Source organism: Sarcophilus harrisii, chromosome 4 (genome assembly GCF_902635505.1).
Source record: "Sarcophilus harrisii chromosome 4, mSarHar1.11, whole genome shotgun sequence".
Taxonomy (NCBI): Eukaryota; Metazoa; Chordata; class Mammalia; order Dasyuromorphia; family Dasyuridae; genus Sarcophilus; species Sarcophilus harrisii.
Window position 1 is genome coordinate 280,073,305 of NC_045429.1, and position 25,157 is coordinate 280,098,461.

The 25,157-nt window shown below is 38.1% G+C and overlaps 1 protein-coding gene across 1 annotated transcript in view; it reads right to left on the reverse strand.

Annotated features, from left to right (window-relative positions):
* The window catches only part of PNPLA1 (patatin like phospholipase domain containing 1), a 70,613-nt gene extending 55,960 nt beyond the window's left edge, over positions 1 to 14,653 (reverse strand). Inside the window, exon 1 of the mRNA XM_023502964.2 lies at positions 14,449 to 14,653. Coding sequence (XP_023358732.2) covers positions 14,449 to 14,653 — 205 coding nt within the window. The remainder of the gene's footprint in view (positions 1 to 14,448) is intronic.
* Positions 14,654 to 25,157: the final 10,504 nt, after the last annotated feature.

The window sequence follows — 25,157 nt, forward strand, 5'->3', positions numbered from 1 at the left end:
TTTGAATTCAGAAAGGAAAAATCTTCCAGAGTCCATTATTCTATCCACGGCACCATGTAGCTGTCCTGGGAATTGGAAACCCAAGTTTCTAATTCTTTTTTAAAATTTATTTTATTTTTAAAAATGGAATAAGAAAAAAAAAGAAATGTGAAAAACCAAAAAGGAATACAAAACAAGCTTCTAATTCTTGCTCTGACACTAATAATTTGATACTGTAAGCAAGTTGCTTAGCCTATATAGAACTCCATTATCCCTTTTGTAAAATAAAAGGATTGTACTAGCTGGTCTTTAAGTCTGATTTAGCCATAAAAACCTGTGAAGACTCTTCCCCTTTGAAGAGTTGTTCCAGGAGCACAAAAGAAGGATGATGATCCTGCAGAGAGGGCTAGAAGAAGCCATCAGACAGGAGGGAGGAGAACCAGCAGAGAGAAACCTCAGGAAAACAGCTAGAAAAGAGAATTAACAACAGAGTGAAATGGTACAGAACAGTTAAGAAGAATGAGTTACTACTGGATGTAGTGATCTAAAAAAAACCTTGATTAATCTTTGAGAAAGCAATTTCAGTGAGGGCTGGGATTCAAAGCCAGATTACTGAGGCTAATAAATGAAAAGAAAAGGTGAAGTTAAGCAGTATAAATAGTTTTTTTCTATGACAGGGAGAGGTTATCACTTTAGAGGATAATGGGGTTACTGAGCAACTATTCAGTTTAGAGAACACTAGAGTCTGGAGTCAGGAAGACCTAAGTTCAAATGGTACTTCAGACATTAGCTGTGTGACCTTGGACAAGTCCCTTAATCCCCATTTGCCTCAATTCCTCATCTGTAAAATGGGGAAGAAAATGGCAAAGCACTCTAGTATCTTTACTAAGAAAACTCCAAATGGAGTCACAAAGAGTTGGACATGAAAGCACAACAATAAAGATCTTTTTTTAATGACATTTTTCTTTGCTTTTTAGTTGTTGTTTTTTTTTTCATTTAATAGTATTTTTTTACAATTACATGTAAAGATAATTTCAACATTCATTTTTGTAAGATTTTGAATTCCAATTTTTTCTCCCTCCTTCCCTTCTTACCCCCTCTCTCCAAGACAACAAACAATCTGATATAGGTCACACATGTTTTGTTTGTGTTTTAAGGGGAAAGATGGGCATGGTTTAAGAATGAAAAGAAGGAACCAGTACATAGTAAATATTAGATTAGAAAATATATTATATAAAAGATTGTTAAAGGCATTAGCTCCTGGAGGAGATGAATCACAAGACTATATATTTGGAGCTAAAAGGGGTGTCAGAGGCTATCTGGTCCTCTAACACCCTATTTTACAGATAAGAAAACTAAGGCACAGATATGTTGAGTGACTTGCCCATGGTTATGAGATGGTATAGCTTCTAGGGAAATATAGAGGTGGTTTTAGGTCCCTCAACCTTAGGGGGGCTTCTATTCTGGCAATCTGGCTTTGCCTCCGCCCCCAACCTAGGAATGCTATTGTTTTGAGAATCTACCTCTTCTCAATTCTTTGCTGACTGATAATCTTGTCAGGGAGAACCAAATTCCAGAGACCCCTCCTCCTTCCTACCTATGAGCTATAGAATTAGCATATCTATGATAAAAAACTGGATCAATGTGTCTCCTTGCTTCTCTTTCTCTGCTAATTTCTTTTGGAAATTCAGACCACTCTTGTAATGGCATTACAATTACAATAAACTTTGTCCTTTAATTAGGAGATGGGTTCAAGCCTTCGAATTCTTTTGAGACACCTCGAGACATGTGATCCCAAACTTTTGGGGTCCCTTTCCCAACCTCAGTAGTTACATTAAAAGTGTCGGAGTGTCCTGACTCCAAACTTAGCACCATGATTTATTATGCTACATAGTCCCTAAGGACTCCTCACCTCATTGGCCAAACTTATCCTTTCTGGTTTGTACTTGAGGGTGACAGCTGGACCTTAACAATTAGACAAAATTTAGATAGAGAAAGAAAAGAAAGAAAAGGCATTCTTAGGGGAATATTCATTTTGCAGATATTATTTTATGCATCATTATGCATTTTGTGAATACACGATGGTCTCTTGATGTTCATTTCCAGTCAGAGGAGATGACTTTCTTTGATTTCATAGCTGGATGAATTCCATATTAAGGGCATATACAAAAATAGAATGCCTAATTGAACTTGATGAGTGTTTTGCTGAGTTACACTCCATTTAAATCAGGAGGGGCCTTCTAGTCTAATTCAAATCTAATTTCTTTACTTTATAAAGGAGAAAACTGAGGCCTGCAGAGGGGCAAGGATTTATCTGAGCTGGGGCTAAAATCTAATCTCCTTCCTGACTTGGAAAAGAAACAAAGTTCTTTTCAACTGACCACATTCCCTTGTTCTCTAAACCAGGGTTGGTACCTCTGTCATCACAATGAAATGCATGAGAAATTAAGAACTTTAGTTGACCTAATTTGCTTCTGAACATCGCCCATATAACGACATAGGTGCTCCCAGGTCCCAGATGTGCAGCTCCACCATGAAAAGCAAACTCAGGTCCAAAGTGATCACATTTCTCCACCTGGCCCAGTCCTTTGTTGGTGGATGGTAAATTGATAGAGGAAAGAGGGGATTTGTTCATCTATTTAAGAGTGAAAGGCTTTAACAAACAACATCTGTATTCAAACAAAGAAACAGTTTGGGGATGTGAGTTCATTTCTGTGGACACACCCTTAGACTGTCAACAAGAATGCACCCAGAAGAGAAAAATAGAGAGGGACAAAAGAAAAATCCCAGAATTTCCGATGGGAAAAGGCACCCCAGAAGTCACAGAATCCAGCCCATACTCAAAAACCAATTCCCATAACAATACACTCAACAAGTAATCATCAACTTAAAACCCACAACCTCCAGTGGAATCACATTCCATTTTTGTATGATTCTCTTTGTCTTTCTAAAAAAGTTTCCCCTCTTTATATCCGGCCTAAATTTGATGCTTTGTGAGACCAATCACTTTACTTGTGCCGTTAGATCTCATCTTTTCCCATTTATTATGGACCCTTTTAACTTTGATCAGGCTCCTCTTTTTCTTATCTTTAGTTCCTAAATGGCTTTTTCTCTCCTTTCTACAATCAGTGGCCAGGTCTCCCCTGCATGTTGAAACCAACCAATCAAATCAAAAAGCCCAACAACCCTTCTCTTCTGTCTACCATACCTTTCTTATGCATCTCCCAGGGTTGTCATAAGGATAAAATGAGATCATATGAGTAAAGTGCTTTGAAAATTTTAAAACATCATATAAATGCTAGCTATTATATGGCTATTGTTACTATTATAATTCTCATTGAAGGAAAGAGAGAAAGAAAGAGATTGACAAAAAAAAAGAAAGAAAAGAGGAAGAAAAGGAGGGAGGAAAGAAAGAAAAAGAGAAGAAAGAAAGAAAGAAAGAAAGAAAGAAAGAAAGAAAGAAAGAAAGAAAGAAAGAAAGAAAGAAAGAAAGAAAGAAAGAAAGAAAGAAAGAAAAAGAGAAGAAGGGAGAAAAAGAGGGAAAAAGGAAAGAAGGGAGGGAGGAAGAAAGGAAGAAAGGAAAGAAGGAAGGAAGGAAGGAAGGGAGGAAGGGAGGGATGTAGGGGAGGAAGGGAGGGAGGGAGGGAGGAAGGGAAGGAGGGAGGAAGGAAGAAGACATCCTGTCTGTATTCCTTGCCTCTACCTCCTATGTTCCCATCTTGGTCCAATCCCAACACTGATTAAAACAGTTTATAGTGATCTCTTCATTGCTAAATCTTAGTTCTGATCCTTCTTTGACATATTTGACAGAAAAAAAATCAAGTCCCTTATTATTCTGGCTACACCTTATGCTCTGGCTTTTTGTCTATCCATGACGATATGTATTAAAGCTTAGCTTCACTGCCTTGGGTCTCCTCAGTCCAGAGCACACTGGGAACTTAATCTAGTTTCCCTTCTCCAATGGAATAAAGAATGCCTTTTGCTTATAACCACTGTTAGCTCTTTGGTTTTATTTTATTTTTCAGAGTTTAACATTTGGTGTATAATCTCTATGGCTCTTTAGACATTAATTTTTTGAGCTTGTCATAGTTGTTTATTTATGCCCCCCTTTTTCATCCCATACCCAATTAAATCTAAGTCTCCTGAAGATAATAACTGTCTTTCTTTTCATCATGCTATTCCCCAAGATTTGCACATAATAGGCAATTAATTATTACTTTTTAGCTGCATTAGATTGGGCCTCTAGTCTTGAGCTGCATCTCTGGCTCATAGCTCCAGACTTCTATCCTTCAGCCCCTGTGCCACTCCACACTCTCTGCTCCAGTCAATGTTAGCTTCCTTCTTAGCCAAAGCCACCTGTGAATTTCCTCACTTTTCCTATTCTCAGTCTTGAAATTCCTTAGTCCACTGCTCCTTTGCTCTAGCTTCTGAGGAAGAGGTGATTCCCCTTTCCAAAGTCAACTCAACTGTGTCCTCACATTGTTTAACAATGGGATCTTCAACAAATGTACCCAGGGTATACTTTTAAACCTCTATATCTATTCTAGTTCCTTCAAAAGTTTGTCTTATACCACATAAACCAGGAACCTGGGTGATTGGGAGAATTATGGTAACCTTAAGAATAACAGAGAAGTTCAGAAGAAGTAAAGTTTTTTGAAGAAGAATATTAAATTCAGAACTCATTTGAATGGGCTTAATTTTTTCAATGACACTTAATTCATCCTTTGGCTATATCCTGTTTCCCTTTGTTCTTCACTTATTAGTATGTTAACTCTATCTACTCAACTAGAAGGTCAGATATTTGAGGGCTGGGAGTGGATTTTCTTGAACACTTCACACATATACACATATACACACACATACATACACACAACCTAGTTAGAGACATAATGAATATTTGTTAGAATTGTTAGGTTTTGTTAGAATATGGATTTAGGGCACAACCTAATAATACTTATTGTTTTTTGCATAAGCTTTCCATCATTTCTTATTTATCCTGTATATAGCTTATTTTGTACATAGCTGTTTTCATATTGTCTCCCCCATTAAATTATGAGCTTCTTGAGAATTGTGATGGAAAGTGCCTTGCACATCCAGAGAGAGAACTATGAAAACTGAACTCTGTCATTTTAAAGATAAGAAATCTCAAAGCAATTCCAATAGAATTGCAATGGAAAATGCTTTGTGTATCCAGAGACAGAACTATGAAAGCTGAACAAGGATCAAAGCATACAATCTTCACCTTTTGTTATTGTTTGTTAGCTTGTTTGTTTTTTCTTTCTCATGTTTTTCCCCCTTTTGATCTGATTTTTCTTGTGCAGCAAGATGAATATGGAAATATATATAGATTAAACAATTCTATATTGGATTGCTTGCCATATTGGGGAGGGGTAAAGGGGTGAGAGGGGAGAGAGAGAAATTTGGAACACAAAGTTTTCCAAAGGTGAATGTTGAAAACTATCTTTGCATGTATTTGAAAAATAAAATCCTATTAAAAGAGAAGAACAAGAAGAATAAGAACAAGCACAACAAGAATTGCACATGTTTAACTGTATTGGATTGTTTTTTGTTTGGGGGGATGTGTAAAACCTTGAAACACAAGGTTTTATGAAGGTGAATGTTGAAGACTATCTTTGCATGTATTTGGGAAAACAAAATACTATTAAAATGTAGTATATATATAAGCATAAGGAATCTGAAGCACAGAGTTTAAATGATGTGTCCAAGATCATTAAGCTAACAAGTATCTGAGACAGAATTTGAACTCAGATCTTCCTCACTCCAAGTGTAATAGTCGATCCACTGTGCCACCTAGAAGCCATCAGAACCCTTATTATTTCTGTATAGGGTTCCTTTCCTTTATGAATAAAATATCTAGGAAATTATGAGCTTGTGGCCAAAGCTTCTAGTAGGAAGAAACAGGCAAGAACCTCAGTCCACTGGAATGCTGCCTCGCACATAGTAGGTGTTTAATAAATACTTGTTCCTTTCTCTCTCTTCCCTCCCTCCCTATGGTCCTTTAAGAGACTAACTCCAGTCTCACTTCCAGGAAGCCTCCTGTGATACCCAAGGTCCGGAATGACCTTCCCTCTGGAGCACATACAGTACTTTCCTATATTTGCCCCAGGACAGTATTATGGGCAGCTAAGTGATTCAGAGGACAGAGCTGAACCTAGAATCAGGAAGACCTAAGTTCAGACATTTCCTAGATGTGAGACCCTGAGCATGTCACTTTACTCGTTTGCCTCAGTTTCTTCATCTGTAAAATGAGCTTGAGAAGAAAATGGCAAACCCCTCCAGTATCTTTGCCAAGGGAACCCCCAAAAGGGTCAATGAATCTGACTTGACTGAAAACGACTAAATAACAAATATGTACACAGCTGTGTTGGTTTTTTATCTCCCTGATGAGCAACTTGTGGGACCCATCCCCTGGGCTATCTTATCAAAACTTTGTAACTTCCCCAGCTGGTCGTACATTTTTCTGCATACAATGGATACCTAATAAATATTTGTTATAACAATGAGGGAGTGGTGTCTGGATAATGTGGCAATATACAAGGAAGGATTGGCATTTGTGCCACCAATCTTTAGGGAGTCAAGCAGAAGCCCAGTGCCCAGAGAAGTTGACCTTCCCAGGAAGGACTGAGTCTCAGGGCAGAAATTCTTATAGTGAAAATAGGACTTTAATTCCCATCTCAACCTAGAACTTGGCTCTTTAGAAAAGGCTTGGGTAATAAGTAATAATCCTCCTCTTCTTCCTCCTCTTCCTCCTCCTCCTCTACTTTAATATTTGCAAAGTACTTTATATAGTTTTTACTCTTATAAGGTAAAATGAGATAGAGGCAACATTATGTGATGGCTACAGAACTTTCCTGAGTTCAGCCATCTGGATGGACTTAACCTCTAAATGCTCTAGGCAACTCTCTGAAATTATCATTTGCAGAGAAAAGGGTAGACTTGAATTAGTGATGAGAACTTTCTCATTCAGGATTACTCCTGAAATAGTAAAATTACTCTAGTCCTCATTCTCATCCTCATATCAACCCTTTAAAGTAGTTGCTAATATAATACCTATTTTATAGAGAGGAAACTGAAGCAAACAGATTGTGACTTGCTTAGGATCAATCATCTAATAAATGTATGAGGAAGGCTTTGAATTCAGGCCTTCCTGACTCTGAATTAAGCACTTTATCCACTGTCACCCAGATGTCTTTGGTGGCAATAAAATTCCAACAGAAAAAGATAAAATAAGAACTGGACATTCCTGGGAGAGCAGAAGAAATCCCTGACCTGGGAGTCGGAAGAAATGGATTCCTATCCTAATTTTTTTTATCACTCCTACACTTATTGGCTGTGTGACCTTAACAAAGTCACCTCACCAATATGAACTTGAGTTTCTTCATCTACAAATGGGGATATCAATTTTTGCCCTGTCACCATCAAGTTACTGTGAGTTCAGAAAGTGATTTGTAACAATAATGATCTATAGAAATGTGAGCTGAAAGTGGTTATTTTTTCCTTTTCCTTTGGGATTTTTTATGTGTCTTCTTCATTTCTTTTTATGCAATTGGGTTATTTCAATTCTCTCTCTCTCTCTCTCTTTTTCTCTTTTGTGTTAATCTGGGGTTACTGAGCTTCAGAGAACTGGTGTTAGTGGGGTTTTTTTATTTTATTTTAAATTTTTTGTTAAATTGTACATAGAGAGGTTTCTTGATAAGGTGGGCGAGGAGGGTCTACACTGGAAGCAGGAAGACTGCTTTGTGATCCTGGGCAAGCCGCTTAATCTCTTAATTCATCCTTCCACCTCCTTCCCAGGTACTCTTTAATAAATTAAATTACAAAGGACTTGCCATTCCTCCTTAGTGGGGTGAGTTTCTTCACCAGAAAATCAGAGCTCTGACCAACGAACAACAACAAAAGCATGATACAATGGAAAGATCACTGATTCCAGAGTCAAAGCCTATTGGTGTTACTTACTTAGAGACAGTTTAGGTAAAATAATAGTCAAGAAAAACTAAGTTCAAAGCCTGCCTCTAACACTTAATAGCTATGTCACCCTCAGGGAAGTCATTTAACTTCTGTCTGCCTCAGTTTCCTCAATTGTAAAATGAGAAAGAAGAGAACACACATTAGGATCTACTATGGATCTATGTTGGGGGTAGCCCAGTGATTTAGTGCATAGATTCTGGGCCTGTAGTCAGGAAGATTCATCTTCCTGAGTTCAAATGTGACCTAAGACACTTAATCTTGAGTGAGTCACTTAATCCTATTTGCCTTAAGGTATCACAAAGACCCAGACATGACTAAAAATGATAACAAATGTATTTTTTACAAATATTATCTTACAAATTTGTAATTTGTAATTACAAATATTACTATTTGATCCTCATGACCACGCTTATTTAATCCTCCCAAAGCTATTGTGAGGATCAAATAAGATAATATTTTTTAAAGTGCTTACTTAGCACAATGCCTGCTACATTGGTACATAGTGGATGCTGAATAAATGCTTGTTATCAGGCTTCCTTCTTACTACCTGTATGGATGTTGAGCACTTCATTTTAATCTCCCCATGCCTCACTTTCCTCATCTGGAAAATAAAAGGCTTGGATTAGATCATCTCTGAGGTCTCTGCCAGCTCTAAATCTACAATCCTGTAGGTGCACATACATAAATCTGAGCTATGGAACTGGCAAGTTGGTGTTTGTGACTTCTTGTTATTGCCCTTATTGTTTGAGACTTGTCCTCCTTGTTTTGCCAAGACTGGAAGTGCAGTAGCTACTCATACCCATCGTTGATTGATGGGCTCAGAAGCTTTACTCTACTGACAATCTTGACTAGTTTATTTCTAGTAGTGGCTCTCCACCAATGGGGGCTCACCATATTGTTACTGGACTTAATTGTAGACAGTTGATAGGTTTTAGCCCTACTGCACTACAGAATTCCTAAACCCAACTGATCCACCAGCCTCCACTAATAACAGGGATTACAGGCATGTGCCATTTTAGCCAGCCAAAAGCCAGTTGATATTTTGAATAAGAAAATATCAAAACTAGCCCCATTAGACTTTAAAATTTTCCCATCAGATTGTAAACTCATTAAAAGCAGGGATTATCTTTTGCCTTGCTTTATACCCCCAATGCTTAGCACAGCTTCTGAGATATATAAATATGGCTTTTAATAAATGCTAGACTGAATAATTAATACCAATAATCTCAAATGATTTATCAATAAACTATTTTCCCCCAGAAAGGGCACAGCACTTTCCCCTTAAGATTGTAGGTTTTACAGCTAGAAAGAACATTCTAAATCAAATAGTCCAGTCATTTATCAAATGAGGATTATGGGATTAAGTGTGTCCAAGATCACATAGGAAGGGGATAATCCAAAATTCCTTAGACTCCAAATTCAGTATTCTTTCACAGTCTGCTCCCCACTCTTAACCTTATCTATTCAAGGAGAACCCTCCCAAAATCTCTCTAAAATCTAGAGTTAACAAGATTCACCCCAGAAAAGGCTTGAAGTTAAATTTTTCTTTGGCATTCACTAAACTCCCCACTTCCCTCTCCCTCTCGCTTCTCCTTCTCCCTTTTTCTCTTCCCCCTTTTTCTCTTTCCCTCCTCCCTCTCTTTCCCCTTCTCCTTTTCCTTCTCCTCTCTTTCCCTCTCCCTCTCTTCCTCCCTTTTCCCTCTCCCTCTCATTCTTTTTCTTTCTCCCCCTTCTCTCTTCCTCTCCCTTTCTTTTCCCCCTTTTCCTCTCTCTTCTCTCCCCCTTTCTCTTTACATCCCCTCTTTCTCTTACTCTCTCATCTCTCCTCCTTCCTTTCTTTTTGTCTGTCTTTCTCTCCCTCTTTGTCTCTTTCTTCCTCTCTGTCTCTCCCTCTCTCTCTGTCTGTCTCTCTCTATCCCTACATCTGTCTATCTCCCTGTCTCTCTCATCTCTCCCCTTCCTCTCTCTGTCTCCTTCCTTCCCTTCCCCCCACTACCTCTTCTTGTCAACACCTCCTGCCTCATCACCATAGCATTTTAAACCCTCCACCTTCTGGAGGCTCCAGCCTACTTTTCCAAACTTGTTTCACATTTTTCTCCTTTATACACTCAAATTTCGGCCAAACTAGATGTTTCTTGAACTCAGCATCCTTTCTCTATCTCTGAGCCTTTGCACAAACTCTTCCCCCTTGCCTGGACTGCAAAAACTATTTCCCTCTAACTCTTAGGGATTTTTAAACATTATCCAAGGCTCCAATCAAGGGGCCCCTCCTATCCAAAACCTTTTAAATTGTCAAAGATCACACAGCTGAGAAATGTCAGTAGTAGAACTGGAGTCCATATCTTTTAATTCCCAAGCCAGGGACCTTCCTATCATATATCATTGCCCAGTTTTTATTTTTAACAGTTACATCAGTTCAAAGATGTCACTTCATGCTTCTGGCCACATACTCATAATATGGAAAGTGGGTTTTAAAGAGATTTCTCTGTTCTCAGCAGCCTGAGATTCTACCTTGAGCATTCCCTGACTTTTGTAGTGATCAATGTAGTCCCTTTCCTTAGTTAACTTTGTATTTCCTGATCTGTGTTCTATCTCCCTAGTGGAAGGTAAACTCCTTGTGGGGAGAAATTGTTCATTTATTTGAATCCTTAAATCCCAATCAACAATTTCCACAGGGACATATTCATAGCAAGCAAGCAATAAATGTTTCTTAAATCAATGAAGATTACAGGAGCTAGAGCCAGAAGAAACTACTAAATCTAACCCATTCATTTTATAGACCAAGAAATTGAAATCTAGAGAGGGAAAAAGACTTGCCCAAAATAATCCATTAAATTGCAAAGCCAGGATCAAGACCTGGATCATTATAGATAGATATAGATAGATCTATCTATCTATATGTGTGTGTATGTAAATAGACATATACATGGGTGTATTATATATATATATATATAATACATATATATATATACACACACATGTATGTATGTATATGCATATGTGTGTGTATTTTAAAGCTGTTAAGGTTTTAAGTTGCACTGAGATTTTTGGAACACCCTGTATTTAGAATTAAACACCACATAGTCCAAACCCCTTATTTTTCAGATGAGTCTCAGAAATGTTAAGTGGCTTCCCCAAAGACACATTGGTAGTAAGTGGCAGAAGTGAGATTTAAACCTACATCCTCTTACAGCAAATCTAGTATTCTTTCTACAATCCTACCATCCTACATCTCTACCAGGAACTCAGGGCTTAAATCCCTTCTTCTTCTCTATCTCTTCTATTATAAGGAAAGCTAATCTGATAAAGCAAAATGAGAACATCTAGATGACACAGTGGATAGAGTGTCAGGCATGGAGTCAAATTCAAATGTGACCTCAGACGTTTGTTTGCTGTGTGACCCTGGGCAAAACACTTAACCTCTGTTTGCCTTAGTCTCTTAGTCTGTAAAATGGGATAATAATGGCCCTTATCTCCCAGAGTTATGATAATGACAAGATAATAGTTGCAAGGCACTTAGTAAGAACAATATAAACGTTACCTATCATTATTATTAATTCCCACTAAAGGGTTGCTCCTCTTGAGGGTCTTTGCTTTATGAAAGGCCATCAGACAGAATCCTAATGTAGGAAAATGATTTTCCAGTGGCGGAATTTCAGTCACCATTGGAGATATTTGGGAGTTAGGGGAACATTCCCAGTTCCTCTCAAATCCTAACCCAAGAAGATGATACAATGTAATTCAATGGGGATATTCCTGGAATGAAGTAAGAAAACATACATTCTAATCCTAGCTCTGCCACTATTAAGTTTTATTATCTTGACCAAGTTTGCCATCTTTTCTCTGAATCTTTAAGAATCCAAGTGGGGGCAGCTAGATGGCTCAGTGGATAGAAAATTGGCCCTGAAGTCAGGAGGGCCTGTGTTCTAATTCAGCTTCAAACACTTAATAGTCACTAACTGTGTGACTCTGGACAAGTCACTTAACTCCAATTGCCTCAAAAAAAAGTAATAATTCTTATTGTTCGGAAAGACCTCAGCAGCCATCTATATCCAGAGGTATGAGTGAATTAATCCATCCTTATAAGGAGTATCCATTATAACACATTTGACAAGGGATCAGCCAAAAGTCCTCCTAAGATGATGAATCTATCACTCTTCAAGGCAATTCATTTCACTTTTAGATAGTTCTAATGGTCAGGAAGTCTTTCTTGATATAGTGCCTATATCTGACTTTTGACAACTTTAACCCCATTGCTCTTGGTTCCAACCTCTGCTTCTCTGATCTCCCACCCCCATCTTTACACAAATCACTCTCAAAAGAAGATAATCATAATATATTCCCCTGAGCCTTCTCTTCTCCAAGTTAAACACCTCCAGTTTCTTCAATCTATCATTCTATGACATGAATTCAAGGCTTACTAAGAAGTCTTCAAGGATGTCAAGATCCTGCTTACCCCAAATGTTCTCCAGCTTGCCAACAACTTTCCCATATTGCAATGCTCAGAATTAAACTCAATATTCTAGATGTGGTGTGACAGAGCACAGAAGGAATTATCATCTCCTTGTTACTAGAAACTGTGTTTTAATTTTCTGCTTTGTGAAAGTCTAAAGGGCAGCTAAATGTTGAAGTAGTTAGAGCACTAGGTCTGGAATCAAAGAGACTTGAGTTCAAAATCCACCCTCAGATACTTTCTAGTTGTGTGACCCTGTCTGCCTCAGTCTTCTCATCTGTAAAATGAACTAGAGAAGGAAATAGGAAACACTGTAGTATCTCTGCCAAGAAAATCTCAAAGGGGATCATGAAGAGCATGACTGGAATGATTGGACAACAAAAATGTGAAATAAGATTAGGATAGATCAGCATTTCTCAAAAACTTTCCACGGAACTGTGAGGTGCCACATGATTTCAATAGGGATCCCAAGAAAACAATTCCTGCAATGGAATTATTATGATACTTTCTCTTTAAAATAATTTTTTTAAAATTATACATACATAAAATACTAAGTATAGCAAGCTCCAGCCTAAAAGGATAGAGTAGAAACCTGTAAAGCCATTGATACAAAGGACTCCCAAATGAAAAAGTTCCCTCTACCAATTTGTGTCAACAACTTCTCTGTAATTTAGTTTCAAAGGCACAAGTTAATAGAGTGATGGGCCTAGAGTTAGAAAGATGTGAGTTCAAATCCCGCCTAGCTTTGTGATCTTAGGTAAATCATGTATTTAACCAAGTTTGCCTCTGTTTGTCTCAGTTTCTTCAACTGTAGAATGGAGATCATAGTAGCATCTACCACCCAGGCTTGTTGTGAGGTTCAGTTGAAATAATACTTCTAAAATGCCTGACACAATTATATATTAATGCTACTTAGTATTATATTATTATTGCTTACAGCACTGAGCAATTAGGAAACTTGCTCTTGTCACACAATACATTTCTTTAATCATGGTTTTCTTAGGTCCAAGACCAATTCTTTAGTTACTCTGACACACTGTTTCTCGAAAAGACTTATTTTCTTCAATGAATAGGAATATTTTAAGGTAAATAATTTGACCTATGTAATACAAATGATATTTTAATAGGATTTTTTTTCCTGAGGCAATTGGGGTTAAGTGACTTGTCCAGGGTCACACAGCTAGGAAATGTTAAGTGCCTGAGATCAGATTTGAACTCAGGTCCTCCTGACTTCAGGGATGGTGCCACTTAGCTGCCCCCAATATTGAAAATTCTAAAGTGTTCCAAGACTATTTGAGTAAGGGAAACCTTAAATTAGCTAAACTCTAAAAGTCCCTTCCTCCTCTCAACAAAGTTCAAGTGAAAAAAATGCTGGGTGGAAAGTCAGAAGAACTAAGTTCAAATCCAGCTCTGTCACTCATTTTATACAATTAGAGCTGGAAGGAATTTTGGTCCAAGCATCTCATTTTACAAATGAGGAAACTAAGGTCAAAAGGACAAATGACTTGCCCTAGGCCATACAACTAGTCCAGCAAAGAGCAGATATTTGAACCCATTATTTTTACAGATATGGAAACTTGAAGCCATGAGGTCAAGTGACTTGCCTGAAGTCACACATATACCTTGGGCAAAGGAACTTTTTAAAATCTATAGGTTTCAGTTTCCTGATAAAGGAGAAGGTGGGAGCCGATGACTTCTTCAGTCCCTCACAATCCTAAAGCTGTGTGTCTGTTGCCTTCATACATAAGGTCTTTCCTGGAAGCCAGTGTTTATTATTTCCATCATGGATGGATGGGAAAGCCAGAGGCAGAGGGAGTCATTTCTCCAAACTAAGAGATAGAGGCGGGGCCCCTGCCCACCCAGTGCCTGCGTTTTACCTCCCGAAACGTGCTCAGGACCCTTTGCAAATCTCCGGTTCCCAAATGCCTACTTTGGAGTGTTTTGCTGACACCCACAGCCAGGCTGCTGCCAGGCTTCCTGCCAGAGGATTCACCAAGGGTGGAGGAAAAGCAGAATAAACTTCTTACTCATGCCGATGCCGCACACCGTCAGGGCAGCCACCACGGAGCCGGCGGACGTCCCGACCACGCGATGAGCAGTGTCCAGCATGCGAGGCGCCAGGTCTCGGAAAGCATCCACGGCTCCCACCTGATAGTAGCAGAGGAACCCGCTGCCGGAGAAGGAGATGGAGTGCGGGGTATCGGGGTCCCCCTTAAAGTTCTGTTCCATCATTTTCGCACCTGGCGGTGGTCCTCCCTGGAGAGGGAGGAATCAGTCTCGAGCTCTTGCCTTTTTAGAGTCCCCCCCGCCGCCTGCCTCGTCCTGGCGGGACAAGTGGGACTTCCCCGGAGCGGATAAGGCGCTTGATCTGAGCCCGACGGCTGATTCTGCCCCGCCGGGGCCTGTTCTGCCTGAGTAATATCAGTCTAAAAGCAATAGCCACAGCGATCGTGGTACCTGAAACCGCAGACTTCTGGCTGCTGAAGCAGGAATCCCTGTTGAGCCAGTGCAGGCGGCGTCCTGGTTGCACGCTCCCAAGTGCCTGATTTAATTGCCTTCTCAGCTCCCTCCCGAGTCCATTTTCTCGGGGTTTTGAGCCCTGGCCCACGTGATGAGGGTAGACGTAGGGGGCACCGCAGAAGATCCCTTGCGATTCCCTCCAGGGGAGCAACTCAGGACTCTCTAAATGTAACCATTCTCAGACGACCTGTCACTGGCTAGTGACTCCCACAGCTCAAATATTCAGCCTGTTTCAGAACCACCAGGCGATGGTTATCTGTGGGTGGGTGTCTCCCTTTTTTTTTTTTTAGCTCAGTGCTGCTGCGATGCTGAGTGAGGGAGTGAGTTAAAGGGTTGGCATTTCTCCCGAGGGAAGGTGGCCCGGTTGCAGGAAGTCCGCTGAAGGTGTGCAATGGTTGATGAGGTAGAAGGACATCTTGTTTACCGGGAGTGTGACACCTGTGCCCCTACCCACACTCCCCCCAAAAGTATGAGGTATCCACATACTTCACTCTCTAGGTCTTTAAAAAAAATTAAAAATCAATCATGACCTTTTTATTAATTCTTCTCTATCCCCAGCTTGGACTTAATCAAGGCAATATTTTTAAGTCTGCCAAAGGCAAAATTATAAAATGGATTGTCTTTAATTGGCCATAACTATCTCTGTGAATTAGGAGTCATTATCCTTCTCCCCATTTGGGAGCTCCTAGATCTTGATAAAGCCCTCTGTAATCTATTATAGTTTTTGTTGTTGTTTTCCTGTCACATAATTATTTCTGAAGACCCATTAGAAGCAGACTTCTACCTAGAAGTCTAGACTTCAGCTGCCTGTACATCTGTTCTCTTCCACCATCATCATACCCCCCCCACCCCCCTGCAACTTAACTACCTCCTTCTGCAGTCCCCTAAGGTAACCATAGTCTCTTACTGTTCAGAAAGCTCATAGAACATCAAAGCTGATAAGAGATCATGCAGGTCAGTTTAATCTTCCATTCACAGATGAAGGGGCAGAGATAGAGAAGGACAGTGATTCGCCTAAGATCATGCAGTAAATAGCTGATGCGGAATCTAAGATGAGGTCCTCCTATGGGTAATATTTTCTTCCACAATGAGCTGTCTTCTCAATGGATTTTTAAAACTATTACGGAATTAACAATAATAACACAAATAACAAAGGTGTTCTCTTCAAAGAGGAACCAATGACAATGTTTAGTCCAAAGAAAAGATTCCAAAAAATCTAAGAATTTCAGGCAGCTTCCCCTGAGGAGGGGTGATGTTTTAGAATAGGGGATATCTTCATAGAATCTCTGGTACTTGGTCAGCTACCTAAGAGGCTGCCTTAGCTATTTTATAGTTGAAAAAGAGTCATGACTTTTGCTGTTGGGAGGATATACATTCATAGATGGTTACAGCAAGAAAATCAACTGAGTCATCCTGCCTCGTTTTACAAATGAGGGGATTTTGGTCCAGAGAAAGGAAGTGACTTGTCACAGATTTTATAATAATAATAACCAAATTAAATGGCAAATTAAATTGTTATTGGCTTTAGTGGAAGTAGGGACAGACAAGACTTTAAGCTTATTGGCAAATTAAATTATTATTGGCTTTAGTGGAAGTAGGGGCAGACAAGACTTACTGGAAGTTGATTTTTAAAGGCTAGGAAAGAATTCAACAGATGAAGAGTAAGAAGGCTATATAAGTCCTTTGGAATTGTCTTGGATTAATTAATTGTTCAAAATAGCCATTTCTAGTGAAAGAACTAATAGAGTCTAAATACAAATTGAAGCATTTAAAAAAAAAGTTTTTTCTTTACTATTTTTCTTTTGTCTGTACTTTCTTTTGCAACTCTGCTAATTTGGAAATGTTTTACATGCCTTCCCATGTATAATCTATGTCAAATTGCTTGCCTTCTCAAGTAGATGGGAGGAAAAAAATGGAACTCAAAATAAAAAAATGAATGTTAAATTTTTTTGCTTATATATCATTGGGAAAAAATCAAAAGGCTTGCAAAAGGTAATAAATGTTCATAGCATATAACCTTGAAAAAATGAGAGGGAAAACATTCTAGGCATAATAAAGAATAGCTTAAAGTATGGCAAGATCAGAGAGTTATAGCTTTTAACTGCATCCTACAGGGCATAGAAGAGAGTGGTGTGAGGTAAAATGAGAAAAGTAATGTGGTAAGAAGCAGAATGCAGGAATGGATAAAGAAAAAATGAGAAAGATCCAGGTTCAAGTTCTGCCCTGACTCAAACCAGCTATGTAATCCTAGGATTTACCTCTTGATGCTGCAGATGACTCTCTAAGACTTTAATTTGAAGAACAGGTGCTAATCTGAATTAGGAGAGGAAGATTACTTCCTGAGACTCCTTTATACCAAAAGAATCCACAAGCCTAGTTTCTTCCCCACCATCCAATAAAAGAGATAAAGTAGAAAATAAAGGAGGACCTTGAATGCCAGAACAAGTTTGAACTCAACTGGAAAGAGGAAGCTATTGGAGATTTTGATTTTTGATCTCCCTTCCCCCAACCCCAACCAATCTTAAATCTGACAAGTAGAAAAGGCCTTAAAACTTATCCAGTCTGACATTAGGCCTACTTCAGGATTCTCCTCTATTATATCCTCAACATGCATAACTCAGAGAGCTCCTAATATCTGGAATAGCAGGATGATATTGTGAAAGGAGTTTTGAAGTTAGAGGAACTAAATTAAAATCCTAGTTCAATCACTTATTACATGAACAAGTCAATCTCTATGGGCTTCCTTTTCCTTCTCTATAAAATTAGCAAGTTTATTCATCTATCATATTGGTAAAGTTGTTTTTTTATTTTTTTATTATAGCTTTTTATTTACAAATATATGCATGGGTAATTTTTCAGCACTGACAGTTGCAAATCCTTTTGTTCCAACTTTTTCCCTCCTTCCCCCTACCCCTTCCTCCAGATGGCAGGTTGACCAATACATGTTAAATATCTTAAAGTATAAGTTAAGTACAATATATATATATATACATGTCCAAACAGTTATTTTGCTGTATAATAAGAGTTGGACTTTGAAATAGTGTACAATTAGCCTGTGAAGGAAATCAAACATGCAGGCAGACAAAAATAGAGGGATTGGGAATTCTATGTAGTGGTTCATACTCATTTCCCAGAGTTCTTTCGCTGGGTGTAGCTGGTTCAGTTCATTACTGTTCTATTGGAACTGATTTGGTTCATCTCATTGTTGAAAAGGGCCACGTCCATCAGAATTGATCATCATATAATATTGTTGTTGAAGTAAATAATGATCTTCTGGTCCTGCTCATTTCACTCAGCATCAGTTGATGTAAGTTTGATTTTTTTTTTAAAGTAAGAAGGCAAATGTTGGACAGGCTATGGGAAAACATTAATTAATACATTAATTGTGGAGCTGTGAACTGGTCCAACCTTTTGAGAAAGTAATTTCAAACTGTACTCCCAGGGCAGCTATATGGTGCAATGGAGTCAGGGAGACCTGAGTTCAAATCCAAATTCAAACACTAGCTGTATGATCCTGGGCAAGTCTCTTAACCCTAATTGTCTAGACAAAAAAACAAAACAAAACAATAACAACCCCAAAACAAATTTTGCTCTCCATCTCACTAAATTGTGCCTGTTCTTTAATCCAGTGATACTGAAAATAAGCTGATGCCTCAAAGAAATCTAAGGAAAAGAAAAAGAACTCACGTGTGCAAAAATATTTATATCAGTTCTTTTTCTAGCAAAGAAATAGAAACTAAAATTGCCCATCAATTGGTAAATGTCTTGGAATACTTGGAATAAGAAACAATGAAGGGAAGGATTTCAGAGAAACCAGGGAAAACCTGAAGGAATGGAGGGACAGAGAAGTGAGCAGAACCAGGAGAACAATTTGTACAATAAAAAATACAATGTAAAAATTAAATAACTTTGAAAAACTTAGGAAGATGATTTCGAATCAATTTCCAGTTTCTAGAATCAAGTTTCCAGGCGACTTATGATGAAATATGTAATCCACCTCCTCACAAAGATAATAGATTCAGAGTATACAGAGAGATTTATTTTGAAAACATGACCAATATAGGGAATTTTGTTTTGTTAAACTAGATATATATTACAAGACCTATATTATTCTTTCTTTTTCAGTTGGGGAATGGGAGGCATGAGGAGAGAAGACAGACTATAGTTAATTGAAATGTAAAATTTAATTTAGAAATAAAATAGAGATTGAAGATCATGAAACATGCCCCAGCAAAAGAGATGGAGAAAACTAGTAGGATACAATGCTGCATACATTGTCACTGTAGTTGCATATTTTTAGTTAACTGTTTTTCTTTGTTACAAGAAGAGTTCTGTTAGAAAGCAAGGGCAGAAATTTCCAGAAATGACTGGTATACACATGAAACACAATAATAAAACTTATTTGGGAAAAACGAAGGAACTGAAGTAGATGATCTTTAACTAAAACTCTTTCTAACTTTAAACCTATGGTGTTACTTCTGTCTGAACTTGAAAGGACTAGAGAACAATAATATTTTGAACCTAGTTCCTGGGGAAGATGATAAGAGTAGAATTTGGAAGACCCTACAGGGCAAAATTATAAATGAATATGTATTGATGAGTATTTGATGCCCCAAACTGTGCCATGTATTGTGGAATAACAAGGAAGAAAGATATAGTTTACAAATCAAATAACTTAGGGTCTGGTTAAATGTAAACTTACAAAGAAATTGGAGAACAATATTAGAATGTGTATAATTTGATATTAAACTATGTGACACAAATCCTACATGCTAGAAGGACTCAGAAATGTTATGGCTTATATGGACCTAGAATAACCAGGAAATTTGACTGAGGCGTTGATAGATAAGAGGATTTGGAATCAAGCACTTATTAAATTCTTACTGTGTAGTAGATATTATGTCAAGTGCTTGGGACACAAAGAAAGACCCTCCCCTCCCCCCAAAAAGTCCCTATTATCAAAGAGCTTACAATATAAAGGGGAAGACAGCATGTACATCATTACATGTTTTTAGGATAAGTAGGGAAATAATCTATGGTAAGTAATTTCAGAAGACAAGGTTTTAGCAGCTGGAGAAAAGTAGGGAAAGCTGGCTGCAAAAGGTAACATTTGACCTAAAAGTTTTAAAGGAAACCAGAAAAATAGAGGTAGAAATGAGGAAGAAGAGCATTCTAGACACAAGGGACAGTCAGTATAAAGATAAAAAATTGGAATATCATTTGTGAGCAACAAGAGATTATTGCAATTGGAACAGAAAATTAATATGGGGAAGTAAAGTGTTAAAAGACTAAAAAAGTAGGAAGAAGTATTTAAATGTTAAACAAAGGATTGTATATTCATCCATGATGTAGTAGGGAGCCACTATTGCTTATTGAGAACGAGAGTGACATTGATGTTGGAGTCTGCGCTTTAGAAAATTTAAACATTATACATTATGAGATGATCAACGTTGATAGACTTAGGTCTTCTCAGCAATACAATGATCTAAGACAATTCCAAAAGATTTCTTATGGAGGATGCTATCCATATCCAGAAAAAAAGAACTGTGGAGTTTGAGTGCAAATCAAAACATACTATTTTCACTTTTTTGTTGTTGTTGTTTCATTTTCTCTTTCTCATGGTTTATCGCTTCTGTTCTGATTCTTTTTTTGCAACATGACTAATGTGGAGATATGTTTAATATGATTGTATGTGTATAATCTATATCAAATTGCTTGCCATCGTGGGGAGGGAGTAGGGGACAAAAAAGAAATTAAAAATTAAAATCTTATAAAAATGTATGTTGATTTGATAGATGTGGATCCTTTCAACAATGAGGTGATTCAGGTCAATTCCAATAGATTTGTGATGGAGAGAGTCATCTGAATCCAGAAAGAGGATTGTGGGGTCTGAATGTGAATCCCAACATTGTAGTTTCACCATTTTTGTTTTTTGCTTGCTTGTTTTTTCCTTTCTCATTTGTTTTTCCTTTTTGATCTGATTTTTCTTGTGCAGCATAATAAATATGGAAATATGTATAGAAGAATTGCACATATTTAACATATATTGGATTACTTGCTATCTAGAGGAGGGGGTGGGAGGAAGGGAAGAAGAAAAATCTGGAACATGAGGTTTTGCAAGGATGAATGCTGAAAACTATCTTTGCATGTATTTTGAAAATAAAAGGCTATTATTAAAAATAAAATGCTATTGTATAAAATAAAAATAAAATGAATGTTGAAAACAAGTAAATTATATTAACATATAATTGGAAAAAAAAATACTATTAAGTGTGTATGTGTGGAAATTTAAACATTATAACTCCCCTAGCCCTAGTATCTTTGACAGACTCCTGTACACAGTGGGTGCTTAATAAATGAAAACTGAATTGCCCGTGAGTAAATGGAGAGGGCAATCCAGGTTAGAGGGATAGAAGGAGCAAAAAAAGGCATGCTGATAAGACTGGAACAGAGAGTCCTACTTTGGGGGATAGTGTGAGCTACAACTGGATACATTCAGAATAGCCCTGTGAATATAGATTTAGAGCTGCAAGAAACCTTAGAGACCATGTAGAATATCTTCATTTTACAGCTGAGAAAACAGGCCCAGTGAGGGTAAGTGGCTTGCCTGGAGTCAAAATGGTTTCAGAGAAACCAAAGCTAGGATTTGAATCCGGGCTTTCTGATATCAAATCCAGTGCTCTGTCCACCATATCACACTGCCTTAGATAGAAGGCTTTCAATAAAAGATGTGGAGAGCCATTTATAGGTTATTAAATAGAAGATGCTATGATGAGAGCTCATATGGCAATATGTATTGATGATTATCTATGTGAATAGAGTATCTAGGAGACTGAAGTCCCCTCAGAAAGCATGTAGAACATTCTTGTAAAATATTCATATTCCTACATGACCACTTGTCTAACATTTTTTCCCATAACCAATGACAAACGAGATAAAAGAAGGGTAAAGTGCCACAAATCTCAACCTTGTTCCCTCTCCACACCCCTCCCCCAAGCATAACTTTTTTTTTTTAATTGATGGGGAAAGTTCCCAGGTTCATAATGTGAGCTCTGAAGTCCAGATAATGAAAAGAAGAGACAGGGGATGGGTGGGGATATTGTATTAGGAATAAAAGTTTTGTGCTTTGTTGAGTTCTTTATACTCCCTGCCTGCTGTTTCTGAGAACCATATGGGAAGTACCCTTCCTTGTGAGAAAAAGAATAAATCCTTTTTGTGTCTCTATTTGAGTTTGCCTCTTTATAGAATATCCCTGTGGAATTATTCTACACGTGTATACAGGATGGATTGAAATAAAAAGAGGGCCAGAAAGTCATCAAGTCCACTGAGAAGAATGTGGTAATAAGGATCAAAGTCAAGATGGCAACAGGGGGAATGAGGAAGGAGAGATGAGACCAAGAACAATTATTCTGAAAGCTCAATAAGTTTTGATGTCTGATTGGGTCTAGTGGCAGAGGAGAGATGAGTCAGAAATGACTCTGCATTTTTGGAACTTGAAGGTCTGGAGCAGGGTGGTGCCTTTGAAAGAAATGGGGAAATTGGGAAGGGAAGCCGGTTTGGGAAGGGAAAAGGATGATGTTACCTTGAAACATATTGAGTGGCAGGTACCAGGGAGGAATCTGAGTAGAGGATGAGATGAAATATCACAAGCTCATTATGTAGTCCAACCTCGTCATTTAACTGAAAAAGAAACAGGTCCATTGACATTGCCTTGCTAAACTTACACAAATAACAAGTAGAAGTTAGAATTCAAACTCGGGTCCTGATCCCAAATTCAGGACTACTAATACATTGCCTACAAGAAACTGAGGCCCAAAAAGGGAAATAACTTGGCTTGAGATCATCACAGTTTCCAAGCAAAGGAGGCTCCTGGGAGTCAGAGAAGGGAGCCATTTGCTCCTTTTTCTTCTCCATAAGCCTCTGTTGATCCCTATGGCCCCATTTTTAGGGAATGTTCTGAGTGGACTCCAGAGGAAATAAGTTAAATGATCCACAGTTGGACTAGAAGGACCCATTGCCTAGGATACATAAAAAGTGTAAAGCACCAAAAATTCTTTGCCAACTAACATATCTATTTTAGTTTAACTGTAGTAATTCACAGAATAAGGGACAAGACTTCACAGCTGGTTCATGGAAACAGGAAGCTTTTCCCCCCTGGAAAAAAGTCTGCTAGGTATTTTTTCTGGAATATCTGAATAATTCACAGCTATGGGGTGTCAAAAAATCATTACTGTGTTGGCCAAATAGACAGGTAGATGGTCTAGTGGATAAAGTGCCAGATCTGGAATCAGGAAGACATATCTTCTTGACCCTGGGCAAGTCACTTAACTTTGCCTCGGTTTCCTTATCTGTAAAACAAGCTAGAGAAGGAAATGACAATCTAACTCTCATATCTCTGCCAAGAAAATCCCAAATGGGGTTACAACATGACTGAAATAACTGAACTACAACAAAACCTGGATGAACTGGAGAATTCATCTAGGTCTTCACATTCATTGGCAAAATGGTTCTAAATGTATAATACTGCCTCTTTTACATATAAATGCTTTGATTATTGATAGGGGAGAGGGAGAACATTTGTGCAAGGAAAAAAGCAATTAAAAAAAAAACCACTTGTGAAAAAACATAGTCTGGGGAAGGGGGGGGGGGGGGATGGAATGTAGAGGAGAAAGACAAACTCCTTTGAGGATAGATCACAGGTAGAAAATAGGTAAATAGGTGGTGCAGTGGATAGAGTACCAGCCCTGAAGTCAGAAGGACCCGAGTTCAAATTTGACTTTAGACACTTAACATTTCCTAGCTGTATGACCCTGGGCAAGTCACTTAACCCCAATTGCCTCAACAAGAAAAAAAAAAGAGAGAGAAAGAAAAAAAGAAAATAGGTAGATAGGATAGAAAATGACTCCTCAGATGAATGTGATGTGAACTTATTCTCTTCCCCAGTCAGAAGCCTATCTGGCTATTATTAGGCAAAACTAGTTCTACCTTATTTACAAATAATCAAAATATAGAATATCGTTCTATGCATAGAATGATTGTGAAGATGGAACTCTTTATCAACCTCTATTTTCTATACCTCAAACCTCTGGGTATCTTTAAACAACCTATGAGATATTGATGAGCATATCTTTAGACAGATCTGGAACCTGGTTTGCCTGATGCATTCCATCTAGCTCCTCCTTGATCCTTCTTTCCTACCTTTATTTCTCTTGAGAAAACCCCAAGGCTATCTTTCCCCTATAAAAGATCTGCTTATGATGAAGACTTTTGCTAAGTCCTTTTCAGGACTAGGAGGGCTAAGAGGTACTCTCTCTCTCCCTTATAGTGCCTTCCCTATAATAGCCTATAGCTAACTCTGGTTAATCTGCTAAACCCCTACAGAGATCTAAATTGCCAGTAAATGGCATACTCCCACTTAATGGAGTATTTTCTTTTTTCTGGTGAATTGTGAGTTCCCCTGACGAACTTGTCTTTTCCTTGCTAACTCTATGCTCTCCCAAGGCTATTTCATATTTTCCACTCCTATTTTACCTGCCTATTTTACCTTTTATTGTGTCTGTAACCTCTGATCCTAAATAAACCTATCTTTTGGCAAAGAAAATGGCCATTGTGAATTTGTCACATGTTTATTTTGAATTAGGAATTGCTACCTTGACCTCATCAAAGGTACTTCTTAGAAGACCTGTTTGAGGGCATAGCAATGATTGAAGTAAGAATAATTCAGGGTATTATAGTCTAACACCTTATCTGCATGGGACTATCTTAGAGCTTTTAAATATATATCTGACAAAAGTATAAATCAAATAATTGGGGACTATGAGAAGATTCTATAAAAGACTTGCACCAAATATAGAATTTCTATCTGATACAAAGATGGATTTCTTGAGTTTTATTTCACAATAAAGATAAGTCATTGACCACCAGGTCATTAGAGATAGTTAACAAATCAACAGGAGTGAAAGTAAAAAGCCAACAGGAGAAGATTTGAGGAATCCATAGAAAAAGCCAAAAAGAGGCAAGAAAGAAATCAGAGTACAGGGGGAGTCACAAGAAGCCAGGGATGGAAGATATAGAAGCCTTCCAACTGAGACAGCTGAGTCTATCTGCCTTGCTGAGAACTTGCTGACTGGAGGAGAAGCTCTACTGTACTGATTGGCAGGTGGAGGATTGGAGTGGTTGCTGGGATCTCTTAGGAAGACAACTGAACCCTGCTGCT